This window comes from Anastrepha ludens, chromosome 5 (assembly GCF_028408465.1).
Source record: "Anastrepha ludens isolate Willacy chromosome 5, idAnaLude1.1, whole genome shotgun sequence".
NCBI classification, from domain to species: domain Eukaryota; kingdom Metazoa; phylum Arthropoda; class Insecta; order Diptera; family Tephritidae; genus Anastrepha; species Anastrepha ludens.
In genome coordinates, this window is record NC_071501.1 from 40,539,939 (window position 1) to 40,557,553 (window position 17,615).

Consider the following 17,615-nt stretch of genomic DNA (forward strand, 5'->3'; position numbering starts at 1 on the left):
TTTCGCCTGTATCAGAAATCATCAAGTAAGCTAGGACGCATTGTAATTATTTATGATCACATAATTTCAGACTGATCATATGTAAGCATTTTTTACAGCAATAAACTATAATCGGATGTCGGATGGGATATAGCATAGGAACCACAATTGCTAATATGGAATTAAACAACATTGATATTTTTATTTGTGTGTATATTTCTTCTACTTTAATCTCATATATATGTAGATACAATAAAAACAAATAACGACCTTCATTGATTAAAGACATGCGTTTCACAAATACATAAAGTTATAGATAATTTTTAAATCATTACAATCCCTTATATTGTAAATGAACAATTTAGTCTGTATGAATATCCAGCAATTTAAATACACAAGTTATATTTCCGAAATCCACTTCATTTTAAATTCTCGCTGCCTTTTTGTTAATATTACATTTTTGTGTATGTTGTGCTCTTATTTACGATTTAATTGAAACATGTGGGCTGGATTTTCACAGCTTAGAATCGGTTAAAACTAGTCAATCCGCAGAGCAAACGGCCATCGCTTCTCCTTTCTCTTCTTCTAGTTCCTTGCCAGTGATGACCAACTTCGATTTGGCAAAATCATCCAATTGTAGACCTTGCACAATCTTCCATTTTCCATCACTAATCTCTACTGGGAACGAGAATACTACATCCTTGGGCGCACCGTAACTGCCATCTGAGATCACACCCATTGAAACAAATTGGCCTGGTGCAGTACCATTCCACCAATCGTGCATGTGGTCGCAGGCAGCCTTAGCAGCGGACATAGCCGATGACATTTTGCGTGCGGCAATCACGGCCGCACCACGCTTTTGTACGGTCTCCACAAATTGACCCTGCAAAAAGGCAGCATCGTTGACAGCGTCCCAGACGCGTTTGCTGCTACCTCCTACTTCGACGACACCATTGCTAGGGTCTGGGAACTGCGTGGACGAGTGGTTGCCCCAGATGACGACGTTCTTAACAGCATTAATTGGCACTCCCAATTTGGCGGCAATCTGTGCACTGGCGCGATTTTGATCTAAACGGGTCATGGCTGTGAAATTCTCACGTGGAATTGATGGGGCGTAGTGAGAGCACACGAGCGCATTGGTATTGGCTGGGTTGCCTACAACCAAAACTTTAATGTCTTTTCGGGCATGCTGATCTATAGCCTGGCCTTGAGCCTTGAAAATTTTCACATTTGCGGATAGCAGGTCTTTACGTTCCATACCCTCTTTGCGAGGCATGGCGCCGACCAAAAAGGCTGCAGACACATCTTTAAATCCTTCAGCCGGATCTGCCGTGGGGATAACCTGACGAAGTAAAGGTAGAGCGCAATCGGCCAATTCCATGACAACACCCTCAAGTACACCCATCATCGGTGGAATATCGAGTAAATGCAAAATTAAAGGTTGATCCTTGCCGAACACCTCACCGCGTGCAATCATATACAGCAACGAGTAGGCGATCTGACCAGCAGCCCCAGTTACAACAACACGAATTGGCTGAGCCTATTGGAAAAATAGAAAGAATTAAATGGTATTAATAATAAAAATATAGTAAATAAGTACTTGTTGTATCTATAAGTAGTATAAATGAATATGGAAACTGATGACTCTCAAGATTCATCAAAAACATTACTTTGTAACTATAAGAAATACTAAGTTTAAGTTTAAAGCTATGGAACGGGCGAAATATATGTAAATGAAATAAAATAAGAAATGAAATGCTGCTAAATCACTTGATTGGGTCTTCGTATCCCTAAGTTTAATGCGAATGACAACTGTAAAAGATTTTGGAAGTTGCTCTGAATGTAGGGGAAACCAAACATATCGAGTATGGAAGAGTTAAGTAGAATATGCATACACATAAAACGCAATAGTCTATCAACAATGGCTGAGATAAAAACGTTCTTTATTTCGGTCAACTTCATTGTGGCCTCCACGAACCCCAAACCGGCTCGACTCAAAGCAGCTTGATGGACAAGCCAGCACTTAAAAATTCCTAACCGTTAGAGTCCTCATTAAGTCACTTCCTTGTAAATAACGAACAACATCTGTGATTCACTGTGTTACTTATTTGTAATTGTTGTTGTATCGGTTTACAACTATGAAGTCATTGGCCGTAATCGTTAATCTCATCTAACGGTAGGTCCAGAAAACCTGTTGTTTCGACGAGATGGGTCCAGAAGGAGAAGGATGTTAGATAAATACTTTATGAGGTTTGAACTCGATCTCATGGTCTTTTGTGCTCTATGTGTATATATAATATTTGAGTGTGCCGATAACCGGTAATTTTAATTTCGAATCGAAAAAAAATTGATTCCTCTGTTTCAGCTAAAATTTTAGAGTTCTTCTTTTGTCACGTCTAATCATTCTTTGCCTAGAGTCTATTGCGGCTTCACTAGTGGGTTAGCACATATTTCAATACAGTGCACTCGCGATAACTCGAACTAATTAAAACAGGCGCTGTTCGATTTATCGAATTTGTTCGACTTATCAATTGAGTGTGCTATGTTAAAAAAACAGTCATCGATATCGATTTTTCGATCGATTGTTGAAAATGGAAGCCAGTAGAAAATTTCTGTAGTATAGTTTCGTTATACGAATTACATTTTGGTCCATTGGCTGGATCAATGGTGTCACATTCGGCGCCATAAACATGGTTAAAATTAAACCATCCTCGGACTTTAATTCGATTTCGTTGGGATGTGATGGGGCATTATCAATTAGAAGAAGAGCCTTCTCAGGTAGTCCCCCATCTTTCAAATATTTTCTTACCTAAATATTAAAGTCATTTAACTTGGTTAAAAAAATTGTTTTAATGAATCTGGATTTTACCTGCGGCACGAACGAGTTATGAAACCAGTCTTTGAAAATCGCCGAAGTCATCCAGGCTGATTTGGAATTTTCGTACTCCACCGGACAGTTAAAATTTTTGAAAATACAGTACAATCGTGATAGTCCGACACATACGGGACCGACTCGTTGTCGGATTATCAAATATTCCGGACTACCGAAGGTTCCATTTAATCAATGTTAATTCGAAAATTATGATCAAAATGCATAATGCAAAAACAATCTTTCTATTAATATCTCTTTTAGTGGGGAAACAAAAAACTGCTAAACTTAAAGAAAATAATTACACGTAAAATTTTTAGTTTTTTAATACATATGCAGTTAATATAAAACATGAACGTAAGTAGGTATATACATTAATGTAAATACATATGTAAAAACCAGCTTACGTTGAAACACAAAATACGAATTACGAAAGCGAAATGAGCTACTTAATATATGTAATCGAGAATACTTTTTTGTTTTTTTCTTTTATAAGACTCGGCAATCACTTTTTCTTGGACCTTCTTAAGCTGGAGTACAGTTTCCATTTCAACACCACGTTCTTGTGACCAGCGTAGCAGCCAAAGTGGCCTCGTCACGTTATGAGGTTGTCGGATTACCGAACGTGTCGGATTAAGAAATGTCGGACTATCACGATTGTACTGTACGAGGATTTCTTGCTTTGTCAATAACGAGAAGTTTAAGCTTATGGTTGCCGGTAGCGTTAGTGCAAGCCATAAATTGCCTTATCTTTCTTTTTTATAAGACTTATGGTGGACTTGGCTACCCCATATTCCTTCGCTAGAGAAGTAACACTACGTCCACGTTTAATTTTGTTAAGGACTTCAGCCCTCTCTTTTAATGTTAAACACTTCAACCTTTTACGATCCATTACTCACATGCACTGATACACTACAAATGACAAATTTAAAGCAATTTGGTCAATGCAAGATGTTGTTCCCAGAAAACTAACGGGATATTAACGTCGACATATTCATATGGACAATAAACTAGTATACATATAATTTATATACATATACTATTACATATGTATGTATGTACAAAATGTACATGTTTGAAAAGAATGTGTGTACAAATAAATTTGTTTTTTTGTTCGAGTTATAGCGCTTTAATATTGTTCGAGTTACAAAGAAGTCAATAGGGAAAAAAATGTGTTCGAGTTAGCACGTCGTTCGACTTAGCGGCTATTCGAGTTACCGCGAGTGCACTGTATTTGTTTTCGCTTTGAGTATATTAAGGCATAAATAAATAAATATATTTTTGTACTAAATAAACAAATGTATTTTTAGGCAGCTCTATTGCAGCGCTGCCTAGATATGTTTACTATATTTATACCGGTTGCTTTATCTATTCGCCACTTGGTAACGCTTGGCGAAAAGAGGGGGCCTATTTTTGTTATTTGGAAACTATTTCAGGCAAGGTAAACAAGTTGTTGAAAAACCGTTAGTGTACAGCCGTTAGTTACAGAGTATGTTCTGCACATAAGATAAGAAAATAAAGTGCATATATAAGAATTTTGGCCTTATCCAGGGTTTGAAAGAACGCCTTCTTTGTTGAGCCATCAGACTCATTAAGATATTCCTTTAGCCAAGCTGCTGCCGTTTCTGATCAATTTGACGACGAAACTAAACGCGAAGTGAGTGAATGGCATGATGTTCACTAGACAGGGCTAGTTTACTGGGGCGGCAGCCCTTGGTCAGGAAAAACCCGAGTCCTTCCGGTAACGTAGAACCGGCTGCCATGGGAATGAGTGAATGTCATATCGGAGTAGGATGTTGGAGGCCACCATGACCGAATGGGTTAGTGCGTGACTACCGTTCGGAAGCGCGTAGGTTCGAATCTTCGAGCATGTAACACCAAAATGATGCAATGTTTTTTTCTCGTTCCCATGATAGTCGGTTCTACGTTACCGGATCGACCCGGATTTATATTCGGCCACGGACTATCAGTTCACCAGCATTACCTGTGGTGTATGGGGAATGTTTATGCTGATACAACAACAACAAAACGTTTTTTTTAATAGCGGTCGGCCCTCGGCAGGCAATAGCATGCCTCCGCGTGTATTTCTGCTATAAAAAAGCTCCTCCTACAAAATATCTGCCGTTCGGGGTCGGCTTTAAATTGTAGGTCCCTCCATTTGTGGAACAACAAGATGTGCGTCACAAATAGGAGGAGCTCGGCCAAACACCTAAAAAATGGTGTAAGCGCCAAATATAAATAAATAAGTTGAAATAATCATTTAGGCCACAAAGCTTATGCGCTGTTCCAAGAACTTTAAACAATTAAAAAAGTACTCCAGCGAAATTACTTATATAATCGTACATTTTATGTTGAAATTAAGTTTTTGTTGTGGTTGTTATTAGTAGTTCATCAAGCCGTACCAGAACGATGTAGGCACCGGTCGTTATCGTCTCTTTTATCTAACGGTTGTTGTAGCAGCAATACTAAACTCTGCCAGTGTAGTGTAAATCTATCAACAGGCTCAGGAAACTTGCCATTTTGACAGGTCGAGCCCAGAGGGAGAGGGGTGTTAGATGAGTGGGTTTGATGGGGCATGTGAAAAGGTGGTTAGTGTCGTGCGGGGTGCCTTCACATGCTGGACAAACGTTTGGTATGTCGAGGTCAATTCTGGATAAGTAGGAGTTAACCTGCTACATTATCTTGAACCTAATTGAGCCAAGATAATGCGGGTAGGCTTAAGTTCTTCGTCTGAGGGCGGGAATTTAAGAAGGTGGCGAGAGACTCCCGATGAATGTAGTTCAATGACTGTTTATATTATATATTGTCTGAACCAATAGTTGTGTTCGGTTCTGGATTTCGTCAGTGTAGCTGAAGAAATGCATCCTCTCCTGGAAGGTGGCTTAGTTTCCATGAAGTGCCGGTAGGGGTGGTTCCTACGGTAGCAACCCAACACATATTGCTTGCTGAGCACCTTACTAGGCTCCTTAGCCGTATGTTCTCTTCTGCACTAGTTTATATCCAAAGCCAAAATATTGAAAGCATATGCAATAGCAAACAAAAATTTTGTATGTATTTGTTTCCGTCATCCAATTCTTGTAGGGTAGGCAGTAAATAAATAAAAAGTGACGTTTTTTGTATATTCGTACACATTTGCAGCACTGCAAAATGTAGTATCCGAGAACTTAGAGCCGAATATTATTACTGTTTAAAATTTTACAGTGATTGAAACTAAATAGTAAATTACCATTAAAATCCTGTTTTGGTCATTTAAAAGTATTTTTCACTTACAAATTACGTTTTTAATATATTATTATATTTGGGATAAGGTTCTATGCAACATAAAATTTTGTTTTCAATAAACATGAGTTTTCAAAGTTTCAAAAAGCCCCTTGCTAAAAATATCACCCACGAATTGGTCAGAAGCTACTGTATGGAAAACGTCGCCAATGAACTTGATCCTATAAATAGTCAATGCCACACAGGCTCTGGCTCTGTGTTGTCAAATACGTACAAATTCTGCCGTCACGTACATATGTACCTACATATGCATATGCAAATATTTTTTCGAAAAACAAAAATTAAATCTTTTGAAATGTATTGCTCTGTATTGGTGCATAGAAAACAAGCAGGCACTGGTTTATAAGAATGTCTTCCGCAGCTATTTGAGCATTGCACCAACGTACATGTCTGCATTTTTGATAACAATTACATAAAATGCAAGAACTAAATAAATATTGACGCACATGCGTTGCAGTGATGCTTAGGTCAACGATAATTATTTAAAATATTCGCTGGCATCTATGGTTTTTCAATGTATTGCCTTGACTGCTAAAGTATTCAGCATTTAAAGTTATTTTAAATAAATTTAATCTCATATCATCCTAAGAAAGCATTTGAACTAACTCGCCAACTTCTGCATTTGTCTCGTTTTTTGTGTAAAACATAAGCGGTAGTCTGTTAGTATTGCGGATATATAATATAATATAGAATAATAATAGGCACTGATAAGCAACAAAATTATTCAAGTCTCGATTGCTAACAGCAATATTGCTCAATAGATGGCAATGTACAAAGCGCTTTTAAGGCCCGAATATACAGCAGCGAGGTACGGGTGCTAACGACAATAGGCATCGACAAAAATATACTACGAACAATATATGGTACCTTCCGGCGATATGACGGAACATACCGGATAATATACAATCACGTACTCGACGCATTGATACATAATGCAAACGCAATCAACTAATTGGATGGCTAGGGCACATAAATAACCAATTTGATTGGTTATGAGGTCACAATATTATCACTGTAGTGATAATGATGAAGATAAAAGAAATTAATCTTTTATAATTAATACTTTATTTATTAATATTTAAACCTGTTCTTCTGTTTTAGGTCTTATCGCGAAATTTAAACTAATGTTCGTATGTTATACGTGATACAACGTAAATATTTAAAATTTCATTTAAATTTCATTATGTTCCGTTATGCTTTGGTATGCAGACACCGGAATGCAAGTCATTGTTATGCTAAGATCTGAATTCTAACTTTAAGAATTGTCTAATAATTTTTATGTGGTTAAAGTTACGTATTTAGTTTTGCGTAGGGTCTGAAACTTGCAAATTCTATATTTCCAAACAACTTAATGCTCAAGTACATACATTCTCAGCGCTGCGGTAGCCGAATGGGTTTGAACAAGACTACCATTCGATGGCCCCGGGTTCGACTTTCTCTGGACATGAAACATGAAATGGCCTTTATATTTGCTTCGATTTTTATTATATGCCGTTTAAGTTAAAACACGATATATGCCCATAAATTGGCACAAACTGATTGCCGGCCGGTAAACGGTGTATGTCGCTACTCGTTAGCAACGATCACTCTAAAGCTTTTGAGTAAACCGTTCTATCATAAACAATTATTGCCTCTTTTCTTCTCATTCAAAATTTGCAATAATGCAATTGCACTGAACTACATATGTTCTAACCTTCAGTATCCATTTCACAGAAGTAAACCGGATGGAATTATGTGCATATAAACATATAAGTACTAATCACGACGTGGCACAAGTAGCTGACAAATAATTGCAGCCCTCTTATCAACTGTACGGTTACAATAGCAAATTAACATATTGACTGTAAGCCAACAATTGTACGTTTACATTTGCTGACGATGTGGATTTGGTATACTTCCGATATTCCACATACACGTAAATCTATTTATAAAGGTCAAATGAATGTTACTATTACGTGCGTAATTTTTCTCCAGGGCAAATATCATAATTTGTGTTATATAAAAAAGTTTTACTGAAAAGTAAACGAAAGCGCTAATGCTAATATATATGCATCCGATTTAGTTATTTTCGAAAACCTGCTCAGGAATGTCATTTGACGGATAGTAAACTTACCATTTCTTTTTTAATTCCTTAATTATGGATGCGAAAGAACAAAAACTTGAAAATCAAATGCAAATCAACGAAAAAATCCACTCGGCAAGACGTATATAATTTAATACCGTACAAATAGATGGGGAAATGGAGAATAAAATCTAATTGACTTCAACGTCAAATTAAAGCGAATCTATTTTTTCTATAGATACGCCAAGGCGAAATCAAATCATATGTATATTTCCCCGCTCGACGAATTCACAAAAGGTGACTTCACTGAAGCAACAAAAACATTTACAAGTATTTTATTTTAGGAATTTTGTGTTTTGTACATCAAAATTCACCTAGTAAATAAACGGATATATACCTTTTTGGGTGTTTCGCCGAGCTCCTCCTTCTATTTGTAGTGTGCGTCTTGATGTTGTTCCACTAATGGAGGGACCTACAGTTTTAAGCCCTTTCCTAACGGCAAATATTTTTTATGAGAAGCTTTTTCATGGCAGAAATACACTCGGAGGTTTGCCATTGCCTGCCGAGTGCACCCGCTATTAGAAAAATGTTTTTCTTAATTTTGGTGTTTCACTGAGATTCGACCCAACGTTCTCTTGTGAATGGCAGTAACGCACCAGCCCATTCAGCTACGGCGGTCGCCAACGGATATATTTAGTTTAGTTAAACTTTAATTTAAAAAAAAGAGGTTGTCTGTAAAGTCGGTTTACTGACGATAGTTTAACGTGACAACGTCATAAGAAAATATTGATGTAATGGTTGCAATTTTCAAAACAAAATTTTAATTTTATTTGTTTGATAGATATTTTGTATGGATATAGAGAAGGAGTTAAGATATGTTCAATTTCGATTGAGCATCAGACGTTAATCAGTCAACAACACTAAGAGGCAACATCATCGATTTGACTTTTTCAAGACACATTACACTCGAAACACTCCCTTTCATTTCCTACTTTTCCTATCGTCGTCCTATTCTCAACAGAGAAATGGTTCATTACCATGCACAAAGGAAGAAGGCATATGCAAATACAAATATGTGAATTTATATACATATGCGCATATACATACATACATATATATGCTCACTCAAGTAGAAGAGAGCCAGATGTCGAACGTTGCCGAACGCGGGGGCCGATTGTGCTCTTTGTCGTTCGTTCCGCGCTCTCGCTTGCAGTTCAAGCAAGGTAACGACGCATGAGCAAGATAACGACGCATGAGCAAGATAACGACTGTTGTGAACCCCTGATTAGTTGTAAAAATATTGGGAACCCCTGATTACTTGTAAAACGTTGGGAACCCTTGATTAGTTGTAAAAATATTTGGTGTACTATATACTTTATGTATTTGATTCCCGCTAATTCTGTGTATGCGTGTTTGTACACAACTAGTATGTCCGCACAATAGGTAACGGTCAATGCAGAGTTCCTATTTCGTTGTTTCTTGTTCGCGTACATATGTACAAACGCGCATATATAGAATTAGCGCTAATTTGTATGTGTCCTTCGCCGAATTTGCCGCTGCGTTAATGACTGGTTCGATTTCAGAAATCAGTCGTTAGCCAGCGGAGGGAGGACACACTGCGAAATAAACGCTACAACGCACGGAAAGTTAAATTCGCAATTCCCTCTTTTTTTTTCACAAAAACTTTATTTCGCACGTCCGTTCGAAGTCATTTGTTCGCCACTTGTTCCAGCCAGGACCTAGGTAAGCATGGCGACACCAGTCTCAAAGGCCACTACACCTGCATCAGTAGCCGACCAGCAAAGGGTGTCGGATACTGGCACTGCCGTCGGTGTAGTGGATTTGCCAAGTGCTCCCGTTGCCGAGGGAGTCACCACTCGTGCTTCATCTGCCGCCCGCCAAGAAGTGATGTTCCAGGCTATGCAAAAACGCATCGCCGCGCTTGAACGTAGCCTGAAAGTTGCCCAAGACAAAATAAGGGAACACGAGTTAACCAACGAAGCCCAGCGCGCTGATGCGCAAAGCATAGCCAGTGCACCCAGCGACAGTTCCGCCAACGAATCTGCCTTGCCGTCATCAAGCCTGCCGATGACACAGATCCAGTTGCTTCAGCCGCAATCGCCGTTAATAACATGTGCTGCTACCTGTGTGCATACGGTGCAGCCGCCGCCGCCTCAGAACGCTACACGTTATCAGATGTACACCGCTACTCGTTCCTCACCGCTTATTTACACATCCTCAACAAATGGGACGTACAGCAGCTCGACTTTGCCTCCGGGCGACACATTTGTTAGCAGTCTTCCGTCAACGGTGCCAATTTCCGCTAATGTGGGCTCCTTACCCTTGCAGTTTTCAACCCAGCCAAGGAAATTGCAAGATTTGCCGGAGTTTAGCGGGAAACCAGAGGACTGGCCGATATTTTTTACTGCCTACACCGAGTCAACCACTGTCTATGGGTACAGTCGCTTTGAGAACAACTTACGCCTGCAGAAGTGCTTAAAGGGTGAAGCCCGAGAAGCTGTTAAATCGCTACTAATCCATCCAAACAACGTGGCCAATATCATAGAGCAACTTAAGTTCCGATTCGGTCGCCCAGAGCAATTAATTCGAAGCCAGCTAGCCCATGTTCGAGAAATTGCCCCGATATCGGAAAGCTCAGTGGTAAAGTTGATACCATTTGCGACGAAGATTAGCAACGTCTGTGCATTTTTACGTTCTGCATGTGGCGGAGAGCAGTATTTAGTGAATCCAACACTCCTTGATGAGCTCGTCGGAAAGTTACCCATGAGCAAGCGTATCGAATGGGCAGTCTTTGCGTCATCTTTACAGCCTTACGCAACTGTTCAGCATTTTAGCGATTGGCTCACTCAACTTGCCAACGTCATCTGCACGGTTTACGATGGAGAAGCAGCGAAAGATTCGAAGCGTCGGGTTGTGTTGCACGCTGCCGAATCTCAACGTCATTCAGCCTGCCCTATTTGCCAGGGCCAACATAAGCCAGCCGATTGTACGCAGTTTAGTCAACTTACAGTGCCGGAAAGGTGGGAGGAAGTGAAGCGACGTCACCTTTGTTTTTCTTGTCTCAACGTTGGACATGGGTCGCGCAATTGCCAACGGCGCAAACTATGTTCAACTGACGGGTGCAAACGGTGGCATCATAAATTGTTGCACGATATTGGGAAAATAATCGATGGGTCATCAAACCAGTCACCGCGGCCTCGAGATCGCCAACGACGTACTTCCATTGCCGATACACATACAGGTATTAGTACGAGGACGCAGCCAGCGTCTCGTATTGAACAGCAAGGTGATGCGGGTGCAGCGGTCCTTAGTTGCAGTACAGATAACAATAGTAAGTTATTATTTCGGATTCTGCCGGTCGTGCTGTATGGGAACCAAAAGCGCGTTGAGACGTACGCACTTTTAGATGAAGGTTCGTCAATAACAATGATTGATAGCACACTAATTGAAGAGCTCGGCTTACGTGGCCGGACTGAACGCTTGAACCTACAGTGGTTCGGAGGACGTGGCGCTCAGGAGTCGGCCATGGTGGTAGATCTACTCGTGAGTGGTGCCGGTATGCAAAAGAGACATAAGTTACGAAGGGTTTATGGTGTTTCAAACTTGCAGCTGCCTTCTCAGAGTCTGAATAAATCCGATTTGCGTTGCCATGAAAGCCAATTGAATAAGCTGGCAGTTGAACCATACGCACAAGTCAAGCCAAAGCTGCTAATCGGACTCGACCACTGCCACCTCGGTTTGCCGTCAACTACAATGCAGCTAAACAAGTGTGGGCCATTCGCTGCGAATACTGAGCTAGGATAGGTTGTATTTGGGCCAACAATGAACTCCGATCCATCATTGCCATCATGCTTATTCGTTAACTGCCACACTGATCAATCTCTACATAATATGGTTGCTGAATACTTCGAGACGGAAAGCTTTGGGGTTCGAGCTGCACCTATCATGGAGAGTGAAGCTGACGTCCATGCTCGGGAAATCTTGAAGTCTACTACATGCCGTGTTGAAGGAAGGTACCAGACTGGTCTGCTCTGGAAACGTTCCGACATACAGCTACCTGCCAGCTATTCTATGGCTTTGAAAAGATTAGCGGGTGTTGAAGCAAAAATGAGGCGCGATACAGACTTTGCCGCTGAATATAACCGCATCATAAGTTCTTACGTCATGAAAGACTACGCACGAAAGCTGTCGCCAGAAGAAGCCGCTTTAACTTGCAATAGAACATGGTACCTGCCTCATTTTGCCGTGAAGAATCCAAATAAGCCAGGCAAGTTACGCATGGTGTTCGACGCAGCTGCTGAGGTGGACGGTGTGTCCCTTAATTCACAGCTTATGAAGGGTCCGCAAGAGTATCGGTCTTTGCCTGCTATACTATTCCACTTTCGGGAAGGAGCAACGGGCGTGTGTGGGGACATCAAAGAGATGTTTCACCAGGTGCTGGTTCAACGTGACGACAGATGTGCGCAACGATTTCTTTGGCGCCAAGGTGATACTACCAGACAGCCCGAGGTATATGAGATGCGCGTAATGACCTTTGGAGCAGCATGTTCGCCTTGCGCCGCCAATTATGTGAAGACGATCAATGCGTTGGAGTATGGCAACAAAGTCAAGGGTGCTACCCGAGCCGTGAAATCGATACTAGACTACCATTATGTCGATGACTATGTCGATAGCTTTGACACAGAGGAAGAAGCAGCTGACATAACGAAACAAGTTCGCGCAATACATAAGATGGCCGGTTTCGATCTTTGTAATTTCGCGTCAAACTCATTAAGAGTGACAGAAGCACTTAGTGGTGACGGGAATATCCGTCAAATAGCAAATAAAGAAGGAGTACTGGTGGACAGAGTCCTCGGTTTGTTTTGGCAGGCATCAACCGACACTTTTGGGTTTAAACTGAGATTCAACAACGTAGATTCCAACGTTTTGGACGGAGGGCGCCGTCCGACGAAACGAGAACTTCTCAGTGTGGTCATGTCGATCTTCGACCCGCTGGGCTTTCTTAGCAACTTTGTAGTGAGCGCTAAGATCCTCATGCGGGAAGTGTGGAAGAATGACATCCGGTGGGACGAGCCACTGCCAAACAACGTAAACACCGCATGGGAAGGATGGCGTAAACAACTGCCAATGGTCGCCGAATATACCGTCCCTCGATACTATTATCGAAATGGGAAACCTGAAGTTTTGCAGCTCCATGTTTTCGTCGACGCCAGCGAGGATGCCTTTGCCGCGGTAGCCTACTGGAGGTCAACTAATGCCGCCGGTGAGGTTGAAGTCGCATTTATATCTGCAAAAACTAAATGCGCGCCGATGAAGTCATTGACGGTCCCTCGATTGGAGCTTCAGGCAGCTGTATTGGGTACGCGTTTGCTGAATTGCCTACGAGAGGAGCACTCCTTGCACATCGATGACTGCGTCATTTGGAGTGACTCCAAAACAGTGATCCAGTGGCTTCGAAGTGAACATCGACGCTATAAGCCATTTGTGCAGCATCGGATCGCCGAGATATTAGCCACAACTACTACTGCAAACTGGAGATGGCTACCTACCGAGCACAATGTCGCTGATGAGGCTACTCGAGCTAATAACTTTGTCGACTTCAGCTCGTCCGCCCGTTGGTCCTGCGGCCCACCATTTTTGTTACGAGAAGAGCAGTATTGGCCGACAGAGAGCTCTACATGCAATCATCATGAGGAAGCTGACAAGGAACTACGTCCTAAATTCGCCCTTGCAATCGTAAGCTGTACGTTTCTAGACTATAACCGATTCTCTACATTCAGTAAACTGGTGAGAACGACAGCATGGGTCCTGCGATTCATTGACGTTTGCCGCCGCCGTAAACCGCCAGACCGAGGCTATGGGTTGACTGCCAAAGAAGTTGAGACTGCTAAGCTTTGTTTGTGCCGCCTCGTTCAACGCGGTGAATACGCCGAAGAGTTTCAGCACATCGAAAGCGGTCGCAACCTGCCACGCACCAGTTCGCTCATTCAACTTTCGCCGTATATAGACGAAGATGGTGTTCTTCGTGTACGAGGACGCATAGAAGCTGCCAGCTGGCTCCCAATAAGCGCGAGACGCCCTATCATACTACCGCCAAAGCATTGTTTCTCAAATCTGGTCGCCATGCACTACCACGTCAAAATGCATCATCAAAATCTAGAAGCCACTATTTGTGAGATACGTCGCCTTTATTGGGTACCACGCCTCAGGAGTTTGCTGCGCAGTATAGTCGCCAATTGCGCCATTTGTCGCTTAAGAAAAATCCATGCCGTATCGCCATTGATGGGCCCTCTTCCGATTGATAGACTCACTCCTTATGTCAGGCCATTCAGCTATACGGGCCTTGATTACTTTGGACCGATAACAGTAACTGTTCGCCGCGCCAACGAAAAAAGATGGGTGGCGTTATTTACGTGCCTGACAGTCAGGGCTGTGCATCTGGAGTTGGCTCATGACCTCAGCACTGACTCATGCATAATCGTATTGCGCAACTTTATAAATCGTCGCGGCGTTCCCGTACGTGTGAGGTCCGATAATGGGAAGAACTTCGTCGGTGCTGACATGGAAGCAAAGTGCTTCAGTGAAGTCTTCGATTGGCAGTTCTGGACGTTGATGATGGTGAATCGGGTTGATTCACGGAGGCGGGAATGTTGTGAACCCCTGATTAGTTGTAAAAATATTGGGAACCCCTGATTACTTGTAAAACGTTGGGAACCCTTGATTAGTTGTAAAAATATTTGGTGTACTATATACTTTATGTATTTGATTCCCGCTAATTCTGTGTATGCGTGTTTGTACACAACTAGTATGTCCGCACAATAGGTAACGGTCAATGCAGAGTTCCTATTTCGTTGTTTCTTGTTCGCGTACATATGTACAAACGCGCATATATAGAATTAGCGCTAATTTGTATGTGTCCTTCGCCGAATTTGCCGCTGCGTTAATGACTGGTTCGATTTCAGAAATCAGTCGTTAGCCAGCGGAGGGAGGACACACTGCGAAATAAACGCTACAACGCACGGAAAGTTAAATTCGCAATTCCCTCTTTTTTTTTCACAACGACGATTGAGCAAGATAACGACGAATGAGCAAGATAACGATGCATTTTTTCGTGCGTGCAGCCGGCTAAATCGAATTATAAGACGTTATCACGTCAAAAAATTAAAAATTTCTGTACACTAATTTATTAAAAACTCGGTTTGAAATATCTATTTTTTTGTAAATTTCGGAAATAAGTATACATATATCACTTGCCTTAAAGCAGTCAGTTAATCAATTCGTTTCGTTACGTTTTTTCTCATTCACTTAACACATTGCATTTGAAATTCATTCCTGTGCATTTGCAAATTATATGGCGAAGCTGCGCTGTCACGCTGCGAAAATATGCATAAAGAATAAGAGATAAAAGAAAACAAGCAAGTCCCAATAAGCATTATTGATATTAGACAATGGTATTATCCTTTTATGTATTAAGTATATTATATTTATGTATTGTCAAAATACCAAATCGGAAGGAAATTACAAATCAACTACTCTACCGAAATCCCTTTTTGAGAATTCACCTTCTCCAAAAATAATCAAAGATCAAAGTGAATTGAGTGCCGTAGGTGGCGTATTCCCAAAACAGTTACCTTATATTCGTGATTTCGACAAGTCTGACGTCAGGTCCCTTATCAATACAAATCATACAAAAGGAGGACAAAATACATAATATATGTTTGTGAAAATTCAGTGAATGCCTTGGTAATATTGTGATTTGTGAGATTTAAACTAAATAAACTATGAAAACGAAGTGCCACATGTTAAATTGTAAAGCACAAATTAATATAATGCAAATGTAATTGTTTGCGTTTTTATGCGGAAGACGCTTGGCCAGAAAACATGTGGGTGTGCGTATAATTTCTTGTGTTTGGTTGTTTCCATTGCTTCTTCTTCACAAAGAGGTATTTGCCCTTACTTTTGTTTGTTTATTCATGAACTCTTACGACACGGCGAATTCAGTAGGGGCAATCTACTTCTCTAACATTTTTGAGTAAATTACGGTATTGTCTACTTATCAGCCCGGGTGCCAAAATTTATCAAAAGTATTGAATAGAGGTATTAATCCATATAAAATTTGTTGTAACAGTTTATTTCAATAAAGTGGTAATACCAGACACTAAGTGTCAAAGTTTATATTGAAATTATTAACAGTTATTTAAATATAAAGAATAATTAATATCCAAGTTCTGTTATAGGCCAATTTTGTGCCTTATTGAATGAGTAATTAGTGATACAAATACCAATTTTACGCAAGAGTGATAGATACTCAATTCGCCTTGAATTTTACGGAATTGTTTTTTTGTTAATAATTTTGAACGGTTTAAATGAATAGCACTCAATTTTTGAAATATTAACACTGGGACCAAAACTAGTCGGTACTCGGGTTGTAAACTGGATAATTAGTTAAATTACGAACTGAAAAATGAATATGGTAAGAAAAGTTTTTCATTAATAGAAAAATATGTATTGATACAAATATCTTAATTGTTTTCAGAATTCTGCAAGTGTGTTGCACGACATCAACAAAATCCTGGAAATAGTTGAGTTAGCCGACGAGGCAACTTCATTGAGTTCAGATGAAGATTCAGTTAGCGAGGATATTGAGCATCCAAAACGCTCAGACTTTGTTGAAACTATTGATCTAATGAACGACAAAGTTTTTAAATCACACATGCGGATAAATCGCAGCACTGCGGATTTTTTGATTAGTAAGCCTTAAAAATGATTATGGATTAGCAAAATTGAATAATTACTTTGTAACTATAGCGAAATTCTCTCAAAGCGCTTCGAGAGTGAGCTGCTCAAACGTTGGAAGTCCAAAATGTTGTATATATATTTACGTGTTGTACATTAGCAACACAGTTACCTTTCGTCAGCTTGAAAATTTGTTTGGCGTAACAAAATCATCGGCATGGCAAATAGTGCCAAGCGTTAGTGCTTGGCTAACAACCATAAGTCATGAATACATCCAATGGCCACAGGTCCAAGGTGTAGTACGAAACTGTCGCAAATTTTACGAAAAAGGACAAATCCCCAATGTTATTGGAGCAATAGGCTGCGCACATATAGTCATAAAAGCGCCTGCCTTTGGAAAACAACTATATATTGACAAAAAGCAAAACTACAGCCTGACGTTGCAAGCTGTTGTGGATGCAGACAAAAAGTTTTTAGATGTTTACTGCGGCGAACCAGGCTCTTGACACGACAATTGTCTTCTTAGGAGATCGTCTATTTTCGTAAGAGCGGAAGAAACCCATACAGACATTTTCCCAAATTCAACTTTTTTACTCGGAGATTCGTCATATTTCAGTACACAGTGGTTAGTTCCTCCATTAAAAGACAATGGGCATCTCTCAGAAATTC

General features: G+C 40.5%; 3 protein-coding genes across 3 annotated transcripts; 2 read left to right on the plus strand and 1 right to left on the minus strand.

Annotated features, from left to right (window-relative positions):
- Positions 1–175: 175 nt before the first annotated feature.
- On the minus strand, positions 176–8,383 carry LOC128862960 (malate dehydrogenase, cytoplasmic). The gene is made up of 2 exons (XM_054101813.1): positions 8,241–8,383; positions 176–1,519 (listed from the first exon to the last, which is right to left on the minus strand). Exons 1-2 carry the CDS (start codon positions 8,241–8,243, stop codon positions 521–523), a joined length of 1,002 nt encoding a protein of 333 aa, XP_053957788.1. The 5' UTR covers positions 8,244–8,383; the 3' UTR covers positions 176–520.
- Positions 8,384–12,032: 3,649 nt separating this feature from the next.
- LOC128864679 (uncharacterized) lies at positions 12,033–14,903 on the plus strand. Its single transcript, XM_054104432.1, has one exon. It carries the CDS (start codon positions 12,033–12,035, stop codon positions 14,901–14,903), a length of 2,871 nt encoding a protein of 956 aa, XP_053960407.1.
- Positions 14,904–16,419: 1,516 nt separating this feature from the next.
- Positions 16,420–17,558, plus strand: LOC128863234 (uncharacterized). The gene is made up of 3 exons (XM_054102285.1): positions 16,420–16,683; positions 16,747–16,960; positions 17,019–17,558. Exons 1-3 carry the CDS (start codon positions 16,675–16,677, stop codon positions 17,450–17,452), a joined length of 657 nt encoding a protein of 218 aa, XP_053958260.1. The 5' UTR covers positions 16,420–16,674; the 3' UTR covers positions 17,453–17,558.
- Positions 17,559–17,615: the final 57 nt, after the last annotated feature.

Coding starts and splice junctions, on each gene's coding strand:
- LOC128864679 (XM_054104432.1), top strand. CDS start 12,033: ATGAACTCCGATCCATCATTGCCATCATGCTTATTCGTTAACTGCCAC.
- LOC128863234 (XM_054102285.1), top strand. Junction 16,961..17,018: donor CACTGCGGATTTTTTGATTA/GTAAGCCTTAAA, acceptor TTGTAACTATAG/CGAAATTCTCTCAAAGCGCT.